Source organism: Megalops cyprinoides, chromosome 3 (genome assembly GCF_013368585.1).
Source record: "Megalops cyprinoides isolate fMegCyp1 chromosome 3, fMegCyp1.pri, whole genome shotgun sequence".
In the NCBI taxonomy this organism is placed as follows: Eukaryota; Metazoa; Chordata; class Actinopteri; order Elopiformes; family Megalopidae; genus Megalops; species Megalops cyprinoides.
The window spans coordinates 48,628,466-48,645,802 of record NC_050585.1 but is presented as its reverse complement, the minus strand read 5'-3'; the positions used below and the strand labels follow the sequence as shown (position 1 = coordinate 48,645,802).

Below are 17,337 nucleotides of genomic sequence, written 5' to 3'. Positions count from 1 at the left end.
TAATATGTCTGCCATTTCCACACCGATGTTAACTAACTGGCGGCTGTGTGTTGTTGCGAATTGTAGCGATAACAAGATTTTGCACATGGCATAAGCGAAATTGTTAAAAATGCAAATGACGTTTAAACTAGGTGACGGCTGCCAGAATATATCAAGTATAAACAGAAACAAAAGTTGTTGCATATGTAGATCTTTTAAATTATTATTCACACGAGTAATTACAACGTGTGTTTCAAACATGGCAAAGTATGGGGTAGAGCATTTATGAAACAAACATTGTCTAAATCACCCCCAGGTATGGTCGAAATCACTTCCAGGAGCTAAATAAATAGATAATAAAAAATCCACTTGAAATCCAAGTGAAAGTCAGATATTATGAGAGGGAAAGCACATGAGACCAGTTAGTAATGCTAATGAGAGCATCCAAACGTTGGATGAATGCCCAGCTTACCCGATGAAATAAGGACGATACGTTTACAATGGACAACGTAAACCAGAAACATCTGGATGCTCTCATTGGCATTTCTACTGGTCTCATCTGCTTTCCCTCTCATAATATTTGACTTTCAAATTTACTTTCAAATTTTGTATTGGACCGGTATAGAGAGAACTGACGTTGAAATGCTTTTACGGAGTACAAAGGTGAAGGTGCAGGACCGGTTACACGGTGGTGATGTTGCTGGAAATATTGATAGGAGGTAGCATGCAGAAATGTCTATTTTTGTGCTTTTCCTCAGGGGAATAATGTAGCAGGACTTGGAATTATTTTCCAGAGATGACGCCAGGACCCAAGGATATCTGTTTTTGTGCAGCATATTACTGCCTAGTTCTGTTTTTTCATGGGAGTCATTTTCTAGCACTTGCTAGCTAGCCATTCACAGTGTGGTTCAAGTGCAGACTGCTGAGATCAACAGACCTATCCACCCCCCCCCCCCCCCCAATACTGAAATCTGCCTGATTTTACAATGTGGACATTTTCAGAGAGTATTGTGACATCCATAATTTCATGTACAGTGGCGCTTGGAAAACTGAAAAAAAAACATTATTCATTTTCTTCTGTTATTGATTATTCTTTTTACTCTGTTATTTCCCAACATTTTTTATTTTTTGGTTCCATGACGTTGTTTTCCCTGTAACAGGATCTCCAGGAGCTACGCGAAAGTTCTGCTCTGGATACGTGAAATATGATGTAAATATCTTGGGCTGTGTTGCGCTCGTGAGCCCTCTGTGGACAGGTTCGGCTAATGACGCCCCTGGGGCATCGCTGTGGAAACAGAAACCTCAGAAGACGTACAAAGAACAGCCTGTGACAGCTTTCCTCTGGTGCTCACACAAGAAAGCTAACAAAACATCTCCAAGCTATAAGAAACATGTTACTTGCATATTAAATGTGTTATAGATACCCAAGGTCTAACATAAAGTTCCTCCCCAATCTGATATACAATACACAGTGAATGAACAGTGATGTGGTGTTTTCAGTGGTTGTTACTTGTAACTTTTGAGACTTACAAGAGGTTCTGACTGTATGCTGTTTTATTTATATGGTATTGCACCTTGTATTCTACAACTTTCAAGGTGCAATACTATATAAATAAAACAGCATATAGTCAGAAGCTCTTAAATTGATGATAGTGCCTTTGTTTTATTCGTTGCTCTTGAAAAGATAATCGTCCAGATGGTGCAATGTAAATGTATATTCAACCATGAGAAAATATTTTGATTGTGCCAGTAACAGGTTATTTGCTTCTCTCCTCTGTCTCACTCTTTCCTTTTTCCCCTCCTCCAACCTCTGTCTCTCCACCCTCTCATCCCTCCCACCCCGCCTGTGTCTCCGTCACAGCCAATGGCTCGATGTAGTGGGAGACTCCTCTGTATATGCCTGCTTCCCTGCGTAATGGTGGGACACCTCATCGTCTACATCATGGTGTCCATCTGCATCACCATCTCGTACTCCCCGCCGCTGCTCCCCGTCCGATTTGTGGCACCTGGAACCTCCTCTAACTCCGGCACGCTGGCCTCCCACCCGCTGAACCCGTTCTGGAAACTAGGGCTGGAGGAAGGAGCCCTGTGGAATCAGCTGCAACGCTTCTTGGACCGCCAGCACAACCCCATTCTAAGGGGAAACAGGACCTGGGTTAAGCTGCCGGATGCTGAAGACGGCCGGGTGCGAGAGGGCGATGCCGGCGAGGCCCCCGCGGACTGTCGCCCGGACAACCGCTGGGCCTCTCGCCTCCAGGACTTCAACACCTTGCCAGAGCAGATGAGGGACTTTGTCCTGTCCATGCACTGCAGAGACTACCCGCTTCTGACCGACCAGCCTGGGATCTGTGGTGGGGAGGGACAGGGGGCAGAGGCTCCTGTGTTACTGTTGGCTATTAAATCCGAGACGGGGAATTTTGAAAACAGGCAGGCGATCCGGCAGACGTGGGGGCAGTCGGGGTGGGTGCAGGGCGAGGCGGGGGGCAGAGGTGGGTTGGTGCGTACAGTCTTCCTCCTGGGCAAACAGGACCCGTCGGCGGGACTCTACCCAGACTTGGAGGCTCTTCTGGAGCTGGAGAAGAGCCAGCACCAGGACATTCTGCAGTGGGACTTCAGAGACTCTTTCTACAACCTGACTCTGAAGGACGTGCTGTTCTGGCGTTGGTTCTCCCTCCGTTGCCCCCGCGCTCTCTTCGTCTTCAAAGGCGACGATGACATTTTCCTGCGGACACGCTCCCTCCTGGACTTTCTGCATCAGCAGGGGGATGAGAGCGGGGATCCTGGGCAAAACAGCACGGAGAGGACGAGGGATCTGTTTGTGGGAGAGGTGATCGCTAATGCCGGCCCAAATCGACAGCCCTCCACTAAATATTACATCCCCGAGAGCTTTTACAAGGGAACATACCCAGCTTACGCCGGCGGCGGAGGAGTGGTGTACTCTGGGGACCTGGCTTTACGTCTGGGGCGGGTTTCCAGGAGAGTGCACCTGTTCCCCATCGATGATGTCTACCTGGGTATGTGCCTCCATCGGCTGGGAATATCGCCCTCCCATCACCCTGGGTTTCTGACCTTTGACCTGCCGGCGAGTGACAGGGAGAAGCCCTGCGCTTACCGCTCCGTCATTCTCGTCCACAAACGGAGCCCCAAGGAGATGTTGAGACTGTGGTCAGAGCTGCAGACGGTACCACCACCCTGCTAAAACCAGGACAGTGAACTGCTAAAGGCAGGTAGCATGGACAACGAGGCAAAGGACTGGGGCGACACAATGGGGCCAATATGGTAATGGACAGGAAGGCTCAGGTTTCCCCCCGACCGATAAAGGCATATTGATGTAGCCATGGACTACAGACACTGCCTTTTTTCACACATACACATACACACACACACACACACACACACACACACACAGACACACGCACACACACACACACACACACACACACACACAAGTTTACCTCAGGGTGTTTCAGTGTCTGTTTGCTAGATCTCTGTTTTGGTGTCTCGTTCCACTGTTCTACATAAACCCCTCACATGGGACTAATTTTGAAAAGAAATTGCATCCCTTGGTTGCATACAGTGGTCTAGGTACCATGTAGGAATTGAATTAATTTCAGATATCATTAACAGATCATTTATTTTGCCTAGTAAGGCAAAGCTAGACGCGAAAGAAGTTTATCATGCGCATTATTGGATGTTTTAAAACAGTCATCAGCACAGAAACCTCTTTGGTTTCAGCTCTGCCAGACAAGGATAAGTGTAATGCCTGTGGCAGCAAGCACAGATGCAAAACAGAGCACTGTTTTTGAGAGGTTTCAGAGGCCACAGCCATGTCAGACACCATCTTTGGAATCTCCTCTGTGAAAATTATTAAAATAAAACTGTTGCGTGCGTCAGAATGGCCACCATTAAACAATAAAATTGCAGCTTTTCCTTATTTGGATATATATACTGAAAGGCTAATGTTTTTCAGGTGCAAATATTTTTTTAGCTAAAACTACGGACATTTATACAGGGTAGTACTCTACTTTTTGAAGGTTATATATGGCCTTTTTTTGTCCTATGGAGAGTTAAATTTGTGCTACAGGCTCAGCTCTATTTGCAGTTATTTTTATGCTTCTCATCCATATAAGTAAGGAATCCAAGTAAGAGGGAATGCAAGAACAGCCCATCTGGTGGCATATGCTTTAATGTTTCTTTCAAGAAAGATTTTGTTGGGCTTTATGTTTAACTTGAAACTTAGCTTCATTTAACTTGACAGTGAGTGTCATGCGTTATATCTTTTTTCATGGAAAGAAACTTTGTTTTCAACAAAAAGAAACCAGTGTATTATACCCTGTAGGCACTACTCATGCGGAAATGTTGGTTTCTTTTTGTTCTAAGTAAATGTAAATTGGATCGTGGAAGAGTGTGTGACTTTCCCCATTCCCCTTTACTATGGGTTTACCAGTCTGAAATGTGTTATATTCTCCATCTTGTGGGGATGTATTCTCCATCAGAATTTCAGAAAGAATTTGAATAATTTGATAATTATTTCTGTAAATCCTTCAAATAATATGATAGCTAAACCCTTACTTTGAGATGTAAGTGATTGCTTATGCTGTAAAGTACTTATGGCAGCCAAGAATATGGTTAAATTATGTTGCTGTGTCAGTTCAGATTTTTTCACAAAATAGTAGGAGATAGAATTAGGAATGAGTGATGTGGGATCAGCGATCTAAATGAAAGGGCACCTAACTGGAAAAGGAGTACTATTGATAAATAATAAGATAGTAATCTATAATGTAGAAAGATATTTCTGTATACTTATGTCATCTTTATTGTTGTGCCTGCATGACACATAGCAATTCTTTAATATTGTGTTCACCATAGCACCAGTTCTGTCATATCTCAGCGTGGCCATGGTTTTTGTGGTGTGCACATTACCTCCAGGTATACCATGGCCCAGGCCAGGACTCTAATGGCTCACAAATGTGGCTTGGGGTAGAAGGCATGTTTCTGTGACTTTGTGGAATGTGGAATGAGGACGTTTTTGTTTACATACTCCTCCTATGAACAACTAGTAAATGTCTTGATCATTTTTTGCATTATTGCGGGAAATGTCATGAAATGAGGAGAATATATATAGTAGATTAATTCAATACCTATTATTTTTGCCAGGGTTGTATTGTTATAAAAAAGCCTTACCCAACGGTGTGACCACTGGGTTTGCAAATGGAGTCAAAGACCCATGATGGGGTTGTGTGCTGTACGTTGATTTTAATACCTAACATTAAAGCCTTGATTTCTTCTAAAAAATCACATTTAGACTTATTTCAAATTATCTCATTTTCACTATGTTTGGATGGGCTGACCATCGATGCAAGTGATTTCATTAACGCATCCACATTCTATGAACTATTAATTTCACAGTGGATGCCCTGTATTGATGCCCATGAACAAGCAAAACATATCACACCGACATGACACACTAATTGTAGAAAAGAAAGTTATTGACTACTCCTAAACAGGAAGGATGTTCCTAAAGAGACAGTAACACTATTCTTACACAAGATAAATTCCCTAAGTGGTACACAACAAAATGGGGGCAGCTCAGGTGGCAAAGCTTTCTGGGAAGATGACCTGAGAGCCCCCCACCTCAGCCTGCACCACACGGCAATGGGAAACCAAAATGCTTGCAGTCAGACATTTTAGGCTAAGTTAATATCAGGATCGGGCTAAGACATATATGCGGATTCATACTCCATTTCCTTTTATTGGTTGGTTTCTCTCTGTCCTATTGTATTATTGTAACAGGACTCAGTGGCATGTTAAGCCCATTGCGGAGGAGGATTAATGGAGTCGAAACCCAGCGCCTGAAAACAGGAATAATTCTGCAGTCTTTTGACTGAGACAAAACCATTTGAGCACAACACCAATATGGAGACCGATACTGACATGTTCAACATATGCTGAGCTGCATTTTAGTCTGTCTGTTCCCTTTTCCTATCCTGCTGTCAGGATGGCAAGGCAACTAATTTATGGGCCTTTCTGACTTACATGTAGGGAATTAATTTTCCAGTTATGCTGTGAAAAATAGTGTTGTTCTCAGGCATTGTTTAACACCCATAAATAATGTGCATGTGCACTGGAATATTTTAATAAAGAGGTTCAACATGAACAAATTTCTTGTCTGTAACTGGAGTGGTCTTTTTTTTTTTTTTACTTTACTTTGAGTAGCGTTCATTTTCTCTATGAATGAGTGCTGAGTGATAATGCCAAACTACATTTCAGAGCTTACACTTTTTGTAAGAGGTTCTAAGCTTCAGGGATGTCTCTGTGTTTACAGTATCATACCGTCTATATTTCCTGGTGGGAAAAGGTTTTCAGTCTGTTAGTATAGAGAGGTTGAATGAACGCAAGGTGTCTTGCATATAAGATAAATATAAAAATAAATCAAAACCTGAAGTGGTTATAACCAGTCCTTATGTATACTTTAAGAAAATAAGTTTGCTATTTTCTTTTTCGGGGAAATCCTTCTACATCTTCCCAATGTCAAAAAATGTTCCGTTGGGTGTTGATTAAATTGTCAATTATGTTGACACTGATTGCGTATGGTTTGTGTGGTCTGTTTTTGAAGATCGTGTAGATGAAAACTGAAGTACTTCTATAAATATATAGTCAGCAGACCTATGGACTCTGATCCAAAGACAATGTCAGATAAGGTATGTAGTTTTTACATTTAATTTTCTTGTAAACTACACAATTTTGTTGATGGTGCATATTTTAATGAATTTCCATTTTAAACATCTAGAAGACAGCTGTGTTATTGTTTGCTCATATTTGCTTTGCCAATAAAATATTGATTAGATGCCCACTCTACATTAGTGTCTTATCTCATCATGTTCAACTTTTCAGCTGAATGTTTTCTCTTGCACATAATCAGCAAATATACATAGATGTACAAAAAGAGGTAAAACCAACCAATCTTCAAATTCTTTCAGTCTTAAAGCTCTTTGCAGATATGCACACAGAAAAGTACCGCCCTTGAATTCTCATCAAAATGCTTCCTTTATTCTGTACTAACTCATTTTAGAGCAATTTTTTTTCGTTATCAGCCTTCTTTGCTGCAAACTGCACCTCATCTAAGCAGACATTCTGCTGTGTACAGTTGTTATGTAACGTTAAATTGATGTTACTTTGATATAACAATAATTGGATAGAAACCTAATGTATTTCTCCACTCTTGTTTTTGTATGCCCCAGAGGGAAAAAATGTTATTAACTTGGAAGAACACAGCAATGAACTGTTTACAACAGGACATGGATTCTGGAGGACATGGATTCATATCACCCTGTCCTAAGCGCAGTTTTTGGCACTTAAATTTACCCTGCAATTACCCCTTTGGACCTCTCCGGGATATTGCAGAACACGGTTTGACAGCACCTGTAAATTGCTGAAATCTGCCCCATGGACTCAAGACTCACTTGTACGCCGCACTGAGGGCATTAAAATGCATTGCTACTGTGAAGTCTGGAAATAATTTCTTAAGCTTTGCGATCCCCACAGTTTTATTGCTCCATGTGGGCACAGTTCAGCAATCGTTTAAACCGACGAGTGAAATGAACGCTGCGTTACCAGCTCCTGAGGGCAAAAAGCTTACAGACGACGATTCAACAAGGGGCAGAGATGTGGGAGATACCGCTCCTTACCGCCAGGGCGCGCTGTGATATTTGTGTGCTACCTTTCTGCCGCTGCTTCACCCCGAATTCTGAAAGGAAGTTTGGGTCAAAGTGCGACAGCGCGTCAAGAGTGCGTATATTGATATTTGTTAGTGTCGTGGCTAGTTATCTAGCTTTACACTTCTTTTACTTTGGCAAGGGAATAAATCTTACACATTGCAGAACATTGTTAGACACTTTACAGTCGGTGTTCACGATCACACCTATAGATTGCGGGCTAACTTGCCTGCTGGCGACTCTGGTGGTAGCGTATTAGGAAGCTACCTAGCTAACGTTAGCTAAAAAGCTAACGACCAAACAAACAAGATTATAGATCGTTTAGCTTGTTAGATAGCTAGCAGCGTATACGATTTTGCAACTAGCAACAGGGTATACAAATGGGTTCTTCGAAGAAACACAAAGAGAAGGGTAAGGAAAGGGATTCCGATGAACGGCACCGGGAGCACAAGAAGCACCGTCACAAGGACCGAGAAAGGGAAAAGGAACGTGATGGGAACCGTGAGAGGGAAAAGAGAAAGCGGTCCCGGTCGAGGGAGAGAGGGAGCCGGGGAACGGAGAAGGAGAGCCGCTCAAGTAAAGGAGAAAGAAGTAACGGGGAACCTCGGATCAAGAAGGAGAAAGTTGATACCGGATATGAGGAGACGAACGGTAGGAAAAATGTCAGAGAATTGAATGCATGCAGTACAGTGACATGGTTTTAGACATCTACTTGGCACCTAATTCATGTTACTCTTGTTTAAAACAACGGCATAAGTAACGGTAGATTTATGCAGCTGCAGAAAAGGTTTACTGTAATTAAAGCACTGACACACGCGTGTGAACTGTTGTTCATGTGTTGGCTTATCACAGTGGGGTAGATGTTTGGTGTGACGCACTGTTGTTCGTGGAATAATTTTAATTCCATTGTTGCTGTTCTAATTGTAGCTCCTGCTCCAAAGTCTGCAAGTGGTGATGCCTCGCTTAGTATTGAAGAAACAAAGTGAGTAAGAATGAGGTTTGGAGAGAGAAAAGGTGCTGTGGTGCATGTGTCAGTGTTGAGGCCGTTAATTATATGCATGCGTTTGACGGAGGAATTGATATTCTTATAGACACGGGGGATTCGCGTTTCTTTTCAGTAACCTGGTTGATCTTTCCCTTTGACAGTAAGCTTAGGGCCAAGCTTGGACTGAAGCCCCTGGACCTGAATGAAAACAAAAAAGGTAAGGTGGACTGATCTCTGTGTTCATATGTGCTTACTTCTGTCTCCAAGCCAGACAATGCTATGTCTAACTTGATTTCTCTGGCTGGCAATCTGCCAGGTGGCCATTTTGCTGCAACTTGTAACTTCAGCTGTGATGGTGACCACTTTCACACTTGTGTCTCTTAAAAAAATGCTGCAGTCAGGAGAAGAATCCTACATTAGAAAGGAGCTTAAATGCTTCTGTCCGTGTGCTCATTTGATTTTTGTGATTGTGGTTGCCTGAAATTTCCATCCTTTGCACAGAGGTGGGCACAAAGGAGGAGCCCTTAGCGGCAGAGCCGATCAACCCAGCTCAGATCAAACAGCAGAAGGAGATGAGGGAGAAACTGGCAGCCATGAAAGAGAAGCGTCTCCTCAACCAGAAACTGGGGTACATCTTCCTGAGACTCGCGGGCCGGCGGTGCATCTCTAAAGCCTAGATTGATTCCGGATAACTGAGAGAAGCGGTGCGGTCAGATTGTACAGCTCTGTGCACCCCTGATTCAACGGCCTTTATCTGTCCCTCAGGAAAGTAAAGACTTTGGCTGAGGAAGACCCCTGGCTGGATGACACTGCCGCCTGGGTGGAGAGGAGTCGCAAGCTGGCTAAGGAGAAGGAGATGGCAGAGAAGAGAGTGAGGAAGGAAGGAGGGAGGGAGGGAAGGAGGAGGAGAGGACCTAGGAATAGTGCATTCTTTTTCTCCTGCTCTCTGTCCATTTCTCTGAGTTTCTCAAATGCTCCTGTCCTCCCGTTAAGGCTAAGCTTCTGGAAGAGATGGACGAGGAGTTCGGTGTGAGCAGTCTTGTGGAGCAGGAGTTTGGACAGGACAAGAAGGTACGACTGCCTCTGATCTCTTAGGCTTATTTCATTTCTCAGTTCAGTTATTACCGAATGATTTTAGCAACCTCACAAATTTCTGCAGTGTTGGCTCTAATATAAAACATGATGAAGTAGTGAGAAACGTATGTGGTGCTTGTAATAGCATGTTACTACTGACAATAAGCTGTTTTGTCAATCCTGTTTTTTATACCATAGCCCTTCTATGCAGTTACTTAATTATGGATCACAGCAACCGCTGTATAAACAGAGAGCATATGGAACAGTTAACATTGCTCCTTATGATATGTCCTGATTACACATGATTGTGGAGGCTGGGAATGGACAGGGCGAAAAAGGATTGGTCCAGGTAGAAGCTAACACTTACCTGACATTGCTGTGCCATTGTGGCCATAGAGGTTATGAAGCTGCTGCACTTCTCTGGGATACCAGTGCGTTAACTGAGAAATCAATCCTGAGCCGGCCAGGAGTTAACGTTGCTCATAATATATATTTCCCCTGCTGGAAGTGAAGAGGTAGCTGAATAGGGTTTGATTGTGGCTTTAATCTGTTTGTGTATCCTAACAGGAAACCTACAGTTCCCGGGACCTGAAGGGGCTGACAGTACAGCACAAAATGGAGTCCTTCCGAGAGGGGGAGACGGTTATTCTCACACTGCAAGACAAGGGTGGGTACTGCGTGTGAGCGTGTGTATCTGTGTCTCACTCGCACCATCTCTTCCCTGTCCTCATCAGGACTGCGTAAGAACCGGACATTGTCTGTCGGCATGTCTGAGCCTGTCAGCCTGAGGGCTTTTCTTTCACATTACATTACATTATTGGCATTTAGCAGACGCTCTTATCCAGAGTGACTTACATCAGTTCCGTTTTACAGTGTAATCCTTGTATACAGCTGGATATTTACTTTTCTGTGTCTCTGTTTGTCTGTGTTTGTCTGTCTCGCTCGTTGCTCTGCTCTCTGCAGGTGTGCTGGAGGAGGAGGAGGATGTCCTGGTAAATGTGGGTCTGGTGGACAGAGAGAAGGCTGAGAAGAATGTGGAGCTGAAGAAGAAGAAGCCAGACTACAAGCCCTACGAGGAGGAGGAGAGCGTGGACGATATGGTGATGGTTAGTGGATGCTCTCTCTTATACACTTCATATCTCTTATGCCATAAATTAGAGTAATAACTGAATATGATTGGCTGAACAGCAGGCAATGGAGTATATTCTTAAACGTGTAAATCCTTTCATGAAAACAGTTAAAAATATAGGTTAATGTATTTATAACTGGCATAGCTATCTAACATGAATAATTTCAACAGGACTAATGCACTGCTTGTATCAATAGTTTTTGAGTCCTGTCAAAAATAACTGAGCTCTAAAAAGACAACAGCATGGCAGTGTATTTAAAATGTTAAAACGTGTACTTAAGGAGTGGTTAATCGATGAAAACAAGGAAGATTGAACTTTGAAGAGGTAGAAGGAAAATCTTACATCCACGTCATTCTCGAGTTATGTTCAGAAATACCTTCCAGGGATAAACATGATTTCCAGCTACATTACTGTGCTATTGGGGTTGGATAAATTGTTTGGCAAAAGCATTAAGAAGTGATGTAGATGTAAAGCGTTCGACTTTCTTGAACTGCTCAAAGGGCTGCTTTAAAACTCCCAAAAAGTCTTTGTATTTTTATATTTGCCCAGCCCTTTTTTCTGTTTAAATTTTTTTTAAAACCGTCTGTTCTCTGCAGTTTAAACCGCGGTCCGTGCTGTCCAAGTACGACGAGGAGATCGAGGGGGAGAAGAAGAAGGGCTTCCGGCTGAACGCAGGGGGCTGTGCTGAGGGAGAGCGAGAGCGAGAGCTGCAGGCCATCAGGGAGACCCTGCACAGCCAGGCCCAGAGCCTGGAGCTGCCCGCCCTCACCCTGGCCTCCGAGTACTACACCCCACAGGAGATGGTGAGGAACCCTGCAGTTTGTGCGGCTTAGCGAACGTCTGCTACTGCAGTGTGTGTTGTATGACCGTGAGGTTGCCTGGGCGATCTTCAGGACAACAAAAAGTCCCTTTATATTGCTTGTGTGCTTTTGCAGTGTGGTTAATTATTTTACTTAAATTTGTGTTTACATTTTGTCATTTAGCAGATCTTCATATCCAGAGCAACTTCCAATGTGCGAATACCCAGTGCATTTAACAAAACAGCATGAAATGTACAAAAACAAGGACATGTACATATGGAACACATCACGTGAAACACAGTATCTCAATTATTATTAGAATAAAAAGTGACACAACTACAAAAACAACTACAGACAAAAAACTTACAATCTATGAAAATTACTTAAAAGTGGAACTGGGGAGGGGAAATAAGGCAGCTTGAAGAGGTGGGTTTTCAGTCTGGTCAGAGGTGGTCAGCGATTCAGATGTTCTGACTGCAACAGGAAGCTCACATTGGGGCCAGGATTGACAAAGGAGGAGTCTGGGATGCATAATTGCGAGAGAGGACTTATTTAATTTGATGGAATAAAGTGCTACCATTAAAGGAAATAAAGGAAAGTGTGTGGTTGTGCAGGTGGGCTTCAAGAAGACAAAGCGGCGCGTGAAGAAGATTAGGAAGAAGGAGAAGCCGTTGAAGACAGAGGAGCTGTTGATGGACGACACACGTAACACAGACTTCGGCTCCAGGTCCGACGCCCGCCGTCTCATGATCTCACACGCACACCGTCACCATTCCTCTTGTCCTGTGGTGGTGAAAATCTAAATCCCTCGATCTCTGTTTCTCAGGACGCGGGGCCGAGGGCGTCAGGAGACGAATGAGGAAGCGGGCGAGTCGGCAGAAGCAGCGGAGGAGGGGGAGCCTGGGCCGGAGGACGTCATTCAGAAGTCAGACGACAACAGGCTGGAGGACATGGACATCAGCGAGGATGGTGAGGGAGAGCCGAACATTGAGAGATCTGTTCGTGTCAGTCAGAGACACTGAGCCGATCGCATTCAGTCTCGCCTTCCTTACTCGTCTCACCTCCCTTCGCCCATCTCTGCGTCGTCCCCCTCCTGCCTCCCTGTCTCCCCCCTCTGTGGGCACCCTTCTCCCCACTTCATGCCCTCCCGCTCTCTTTTCCAGAGGATTTCCCCCCTCCTGAGCCAGCAGTCCTGGAGGAGGACGAGGCCGAGCTGGAGCTACAGAAACAGTTGGAGAAGCAGAGGAGGCTGAAACAGAAACAGCTTCTCAAAGACTCCGGGGAGAAGGTGTGTGACCATGCGTGCATGCATACATGTTTGTGTTCTAGCTTGTACCTTGTCTGGCCAACCATTGCAACCTGGTCATGATACGCTTCTAATATTGTTGACTCCTTATGTTTTTTGTTTTTTTTTGCTTGTGTTGTACTCTGCCTCACTTGTAATTCCCTTTGGATAAAAGTATCTGTCAAATGAATAAATGTAAATGTGTTATTTCACTCTGAATTTGTCCTACACAAGTTTACTGTTGACCAAAACGGGGTAGAAGGCTGCTTTACCTGCAGTAAAGTAGGGGCTTGGGAATGAATGTAATTGTCTTTAACGAAAGTCTTAACAAAGTCTTTAACGAAGTTTTAACATGAACAGGAGTGAAAGTGTACCTGGCCTCATCAGGCACACCTTCTCGGTGGCCTTGCTTGATACGTTCAGCTGAACAGCACCACCGTTTTGACGTTGCTGTCCTAAATGTCCTCTCATCTTTCCTCGGTAGGTGGCAGAGCAGGTTGGAGGGCTAGGCGGATCCGGAGCGGGGAGGGACGACGACGACGATCCTGACAAGAGGAACAACATTGTGTTCAACGCCACCTCCGAGTTCTGCCGCACCCTGGGGGACATCCCCACGTATGGGCTGTCGGGAAACCGAGAGGACCAGGAGGAAATTATGGTAAATATATCCATTAATAAGTACAGCACAGCTTCAGCTGAGACCCCCCCCCCTCCCCCCCACCAGGTGGCACTTCTTCTGCAGCGGTTTTACGAAACCAGGACTTGTCCACGTAGGGTTATAATGGCGCTTAGCTGTTATACTCAGCATGGTGGAGATGGTAGTGAAAACAGCAGACCTGTCCAATGGTGTTTTGTTTTGGGTGCTTTAGGACTTCGAGCAGGAGGAGGAGAGAGATGGGGCCGGAGGCTCCGATTCAGAGGTCGATGAGAATGTTGGCTGGAGCATGGTCAACCTGGATGAGGAACAGAAGCAGCCTGATGTAAGTTCTTTATTTGATGGTGGATTGTGAATGTTTAACATGTGTGATTATGATTGCAGTGCCTTAAAATGTGAGTATAACCGGAGGTAGTATGTAACAGACTCTGCATACCAGTCAGGATTTGTCTCAGTATACCTTAAACGGTGCTCTCAAACCTTTACTCAAAGCATAACATGGATTAATAATCAAAAAATACTTGTTAGCACATGACATTATCATAACATTTTTTTTTGGTCCCATAAGTTCTCCACAGCCTCCACTACCATTCTGGATGAAGAGCCCATCGTTAACTCCGGACTGGCTGCTGCTCTTCAGCTCTGCAAGAACAAAGGTGAGGGGAAGGAAGCCCCAGATATGTGGGGAATTAACTATGGACTGTGTTTGTAAAGAGGAAAATCGCCTTCTGAGGAACTATTTCTTTATTTAGCTTCATTTCTGCATTGCTGTTGTTGACAGTTTAGCCCAATATTTATGTACATAAAGTACATAAGGTATAAGCAGTTTCCTTCTTTTTCCTTCCACTTCTTGCTGTTTGTGTGGTGTTCATTCAAGCTCTCACACATGAAACTGTATGCAGGTGAATAGACTGTACTTCAGATTAACTGAGATTAGCCCTGGTTGTCTCATAGATTCACTCTTGTGTGCAACACACTGGAGATAATACTGGATAAAACATTACTTCTTTTGAGAAACTCTCTCTTCTTTCTTCTCTCACTTTCTTCGCTAATTTTCTCTCTTTGTTTCTTTCTTTCACTCTCAGGTCTTTTGGACACTCAAATGCAAAAAGTTGCACGGGTTCGAGCCCCCAAAGGTGCCCTGCCGAATGACAATTACTGCATTGAGGACAAGATGTGAGTGTTTAAGCTTGTGTGTGAAAAATGTTTAGTGATAACCTTATGATAAACCTAGCTCTGACAGTAGTTGAGTTTGAAGAGACTGTCAAGAAAATAGAGAAAATGATCCAGTTATTTTTAGATATTGATCTGAATACGTCCGATCACTGCATGGGCTACAGTTTAGATTGTAAAGGAAATAATTCATAATAATAATAATAATAATAATAATTTTTTCCCCTCTGTGTTAGGTTGAACTGCCAGTTTATTTGTCTGGAAATATGTCATAAAAATAATGATAAAGCTAAAGATATGGCCATTCTCTTATTGCGTAGGCCAATCTGGAAATGGCCTGTATTCATATACCATTGCCAACAGTTTGCAGACAGTTAAATTACTATTTCAAAGAAAAATATGTTGTACCTTAAGAAAAAAAACTTACAATCTATTACTAATGATAGTTTACATTTTGTTGGTTGAAGGGTACTGACAGTCCAGGCATTTTTTTTTTTGATTGTTTCACACGTTCTGAAAGGTATTTCCTGTTCCTCTGTCCCCTTGCACCCCCTTTCCCTCCATCCTCCTTTGTCTTCCTGTGACTCTGTAGGACAATAGATGATAAATACAGCCGGAGGGAGGAGTACCGAGGCTTCACACAGGAGTTTAAGGAGAAGGAGAGCTATAAGCCTGACGTCAAGATTGAATACGTAGACGAATCAGGCCGCAAGCTCACGCCGAAAGAGGTAGTGCTCCGTTCCACAAAACAACTCGCACCCTGAAATACAGTTCAACCCTTTGTGCCCCTAAACGTGGTGTAGTATTGATGCGACTAGCGACAAAGTTGCAGGAGCCGAAACTTGCTCAGCAGTTTTACACAAAGTTACAAGTTTGTAGATACCGTTTTCCAGTCTTGTATTTTATTCCTTCTTTTTGTTTTATTTGTATTTATTCTGGTTTTACACACATACTTACACAAGGGTGCATGTTTAATCTTGTCTTTGTATGATCACTCAAGTATGAGGTACACCAACCCTAACAACAATAAGTTAGGGTTGGTTTGCAGTGATTGCAATTTCCTTCCTTTTCCTAGCCTTTCAGGCCTAACAGCTATTTTTCAGTTGAACTGTTTTCCCCAACATTTTTGGCATAATCATTTTTGTATGAATCATGGGTAGGACCATGTGTACATCCTGGGCATGTACCCATAGCTGCTCCCTCTTGTGAGCTGCATCTTCAACAAATTGCACCTATCATGTCTACAGTACTACTGAACAGACACAGTAAACTGTTTTAAATTGGGTGTTGAATGCAGTGGGGATGAAATTGGACCTTTGTGTCTGATTGCAGATGATTCTGTCTCCTTAGGCTTTCCGACAGCTGTCCCATCGTTTCCACGGGAAGGGTTCTGGCAAGATGAAGACGGAGAAAAGGATGAAAAAACTTGAGGAGGAGGCGGTGAGTGACAGTGACCCGTTACACAATATAACAGACTTAATTACAGAAAGGTGGGCGAAACGAAAACAACATTGCTGACCACTCTTCTCATTTTGACTGTTCGTTTTGAACTGGCTTTTCAGCCATCATTAGAGCCAGCTTCTGCCAAGGGCATTTACGGTCATGAACAAGTGTAAATCTCAGCTCATTCCTCCAGTATTAATAGTATTGGGACGAAGGGATACTATGTCCTGACAGAGATGGTGTGACACCTTTGCCCTCTGCCCGCCTCACAGCTGCTGAAGAAGATGAGCAGCAGTGACACTCCACTCGGAACAGTGGCCCTCCTGCAGGAAAAACAGAAGTCACAGAAGACACCATACATTGTCCTGAGCGGGAGTGGGAAGAGTATGAATGCGTGAGTATTCCCTTCCCCCACCCCCACCCCCCATCCACATACACACACACGTATACGTAATCTCTGGTCGGTACTGTTTTTTTTTTCTGCCCTTTGAGAAATTTGCTTTAGATTTCTAGTGGTACTTCTTAATAATGCGGGTCTCGTGGTGACATTGTAAATCTGTTAAAATCTGTTACGTATGGACACTGATTATTGGTGATTGTTGGTGACAACAATGTGTGAACACATACCATGTGAAGGATACTATTGCTGGTTCCTTAACTTTCTGTCTCATTTTATATGTATTATTCCTAATTGTGTGGAAACTAGAATAATCCAGCTTCATAGTGGTTAATTTTTGTTTTGTTTTTTCCTCCTCCAGAAACACCATTACCAAATAGACACGGCTGAGTGGTGGGACCGGACCAGATGTACACACGTACTCTCACACACACACATACACACATACACACATACACACACACACACACACACACACACACACACACACACACACACACACGCTGACAATTTTAACAGTTTTGTTTCCAATAATAAATAAAATCTAGTGACTACTCAGTCTGTATGTATGGGGTGTACTTCTGTTGTTTTTGTATAGTGTAGTGTACACGATGTGAACCATCATGATTTACATAAAGTCTTTAATACATTGGCCTCTTGGTTTCATTTTTTACCTTTTTAAAATGGTACCAATGTCCATG

General features: G+C 43.5%; 2 protein-coding genes across 2 annotated transcripts; both read left to right on the top strand.

The window, feature by feature from the left end:
* Positions 1–1,843: 1,843 nt before the first annotated feature.
* On the top strand, positions 1,844–3,178 carry LOC118774560 (N-acetyllactosaminide beta-1,3-N-acetylglucosaminyltransferase 2). The gene has a single exon (XM_036523910.1). It carries the CDS (start codon positions 1,844–1,846, stop codon positions 3,176–3,178), a length of 1,335 nt encoding a protein of 444 aa, XP_036379803.1.
* A 4,568-nt stretch (positions 3,179–7,746) lies between these two features.
* On the top strand, positions 7,747–17,122 carry sart1 (spliceosome associated factor 1, recruiter of U4/U6.U5 tri-snRNP). The gene is made up of 20 exons (XM_036524336.1): positions 7,747–8,345; positions 8,622–8,676; positions 8,841–8,896; positions 9,181–9,307; positions 9,445–9,550; positions 9,673–9,750; positions 10,321–10,420; positions 10,717–10,859; positions 11,480–11,686; positions 12,298–12,410; positions 12,510–12,652; positions 12,847–12,971; positions 13,453–13,626; positions 13,838–13,948; positions 14,192–14,279; positions 14,709–14,799; positions 15,389–15,524; positions 16,147–16,236; positions 16,512–16,633; positions 16,998–17,122. Exons 1-20 carry the CDS (start codon positions 8,075–8,077, stop codon positions 17,014–17,016), a joined length of 2,355 nt encoding a protein of 784 aa, XP_036380229.1. The 5' UTR covers positions 7,747–8,074; the 3' UTR covers positions 17,017–17,122.
* The last annotated feature ends 215 nt before the right edge of the window (positions 17,123–17,337 follow it).

Excerpts from the sequence above, each read along its gene's own strand:
- sart1 (XM_036524336.1), top strand. The coding sequence starts at position 8,075 with ATGGGTTCTTCGAAGAAACACAAAGAGAAGGGTAAGGAAAGGGATTCC. Across the intron at positions 8,677-8,840 it reads CTTAGTATTGAAGAAACAAA|TAAGCTTAGGGCCAAGCTTG; the intron begins GTGAGTAAGAAT and ends TCCCTTTGACAG. Across the intron at positions 12,972-13,452 it reads TCAAAGACTCCGGGGAGAAG|GTGGCAGAGCAGGTTGGAGG; the intron begins GTGTGTGACCAT and ends TTTCCTCGGTAG.
- LOC118774560 (XM_036523910.1), top strand. The coding sequence starts at position 1,844 with ATGGCTCGATGTAGTGGGAGACTCCTCTGTATATGCCTGCTTCCCTGC.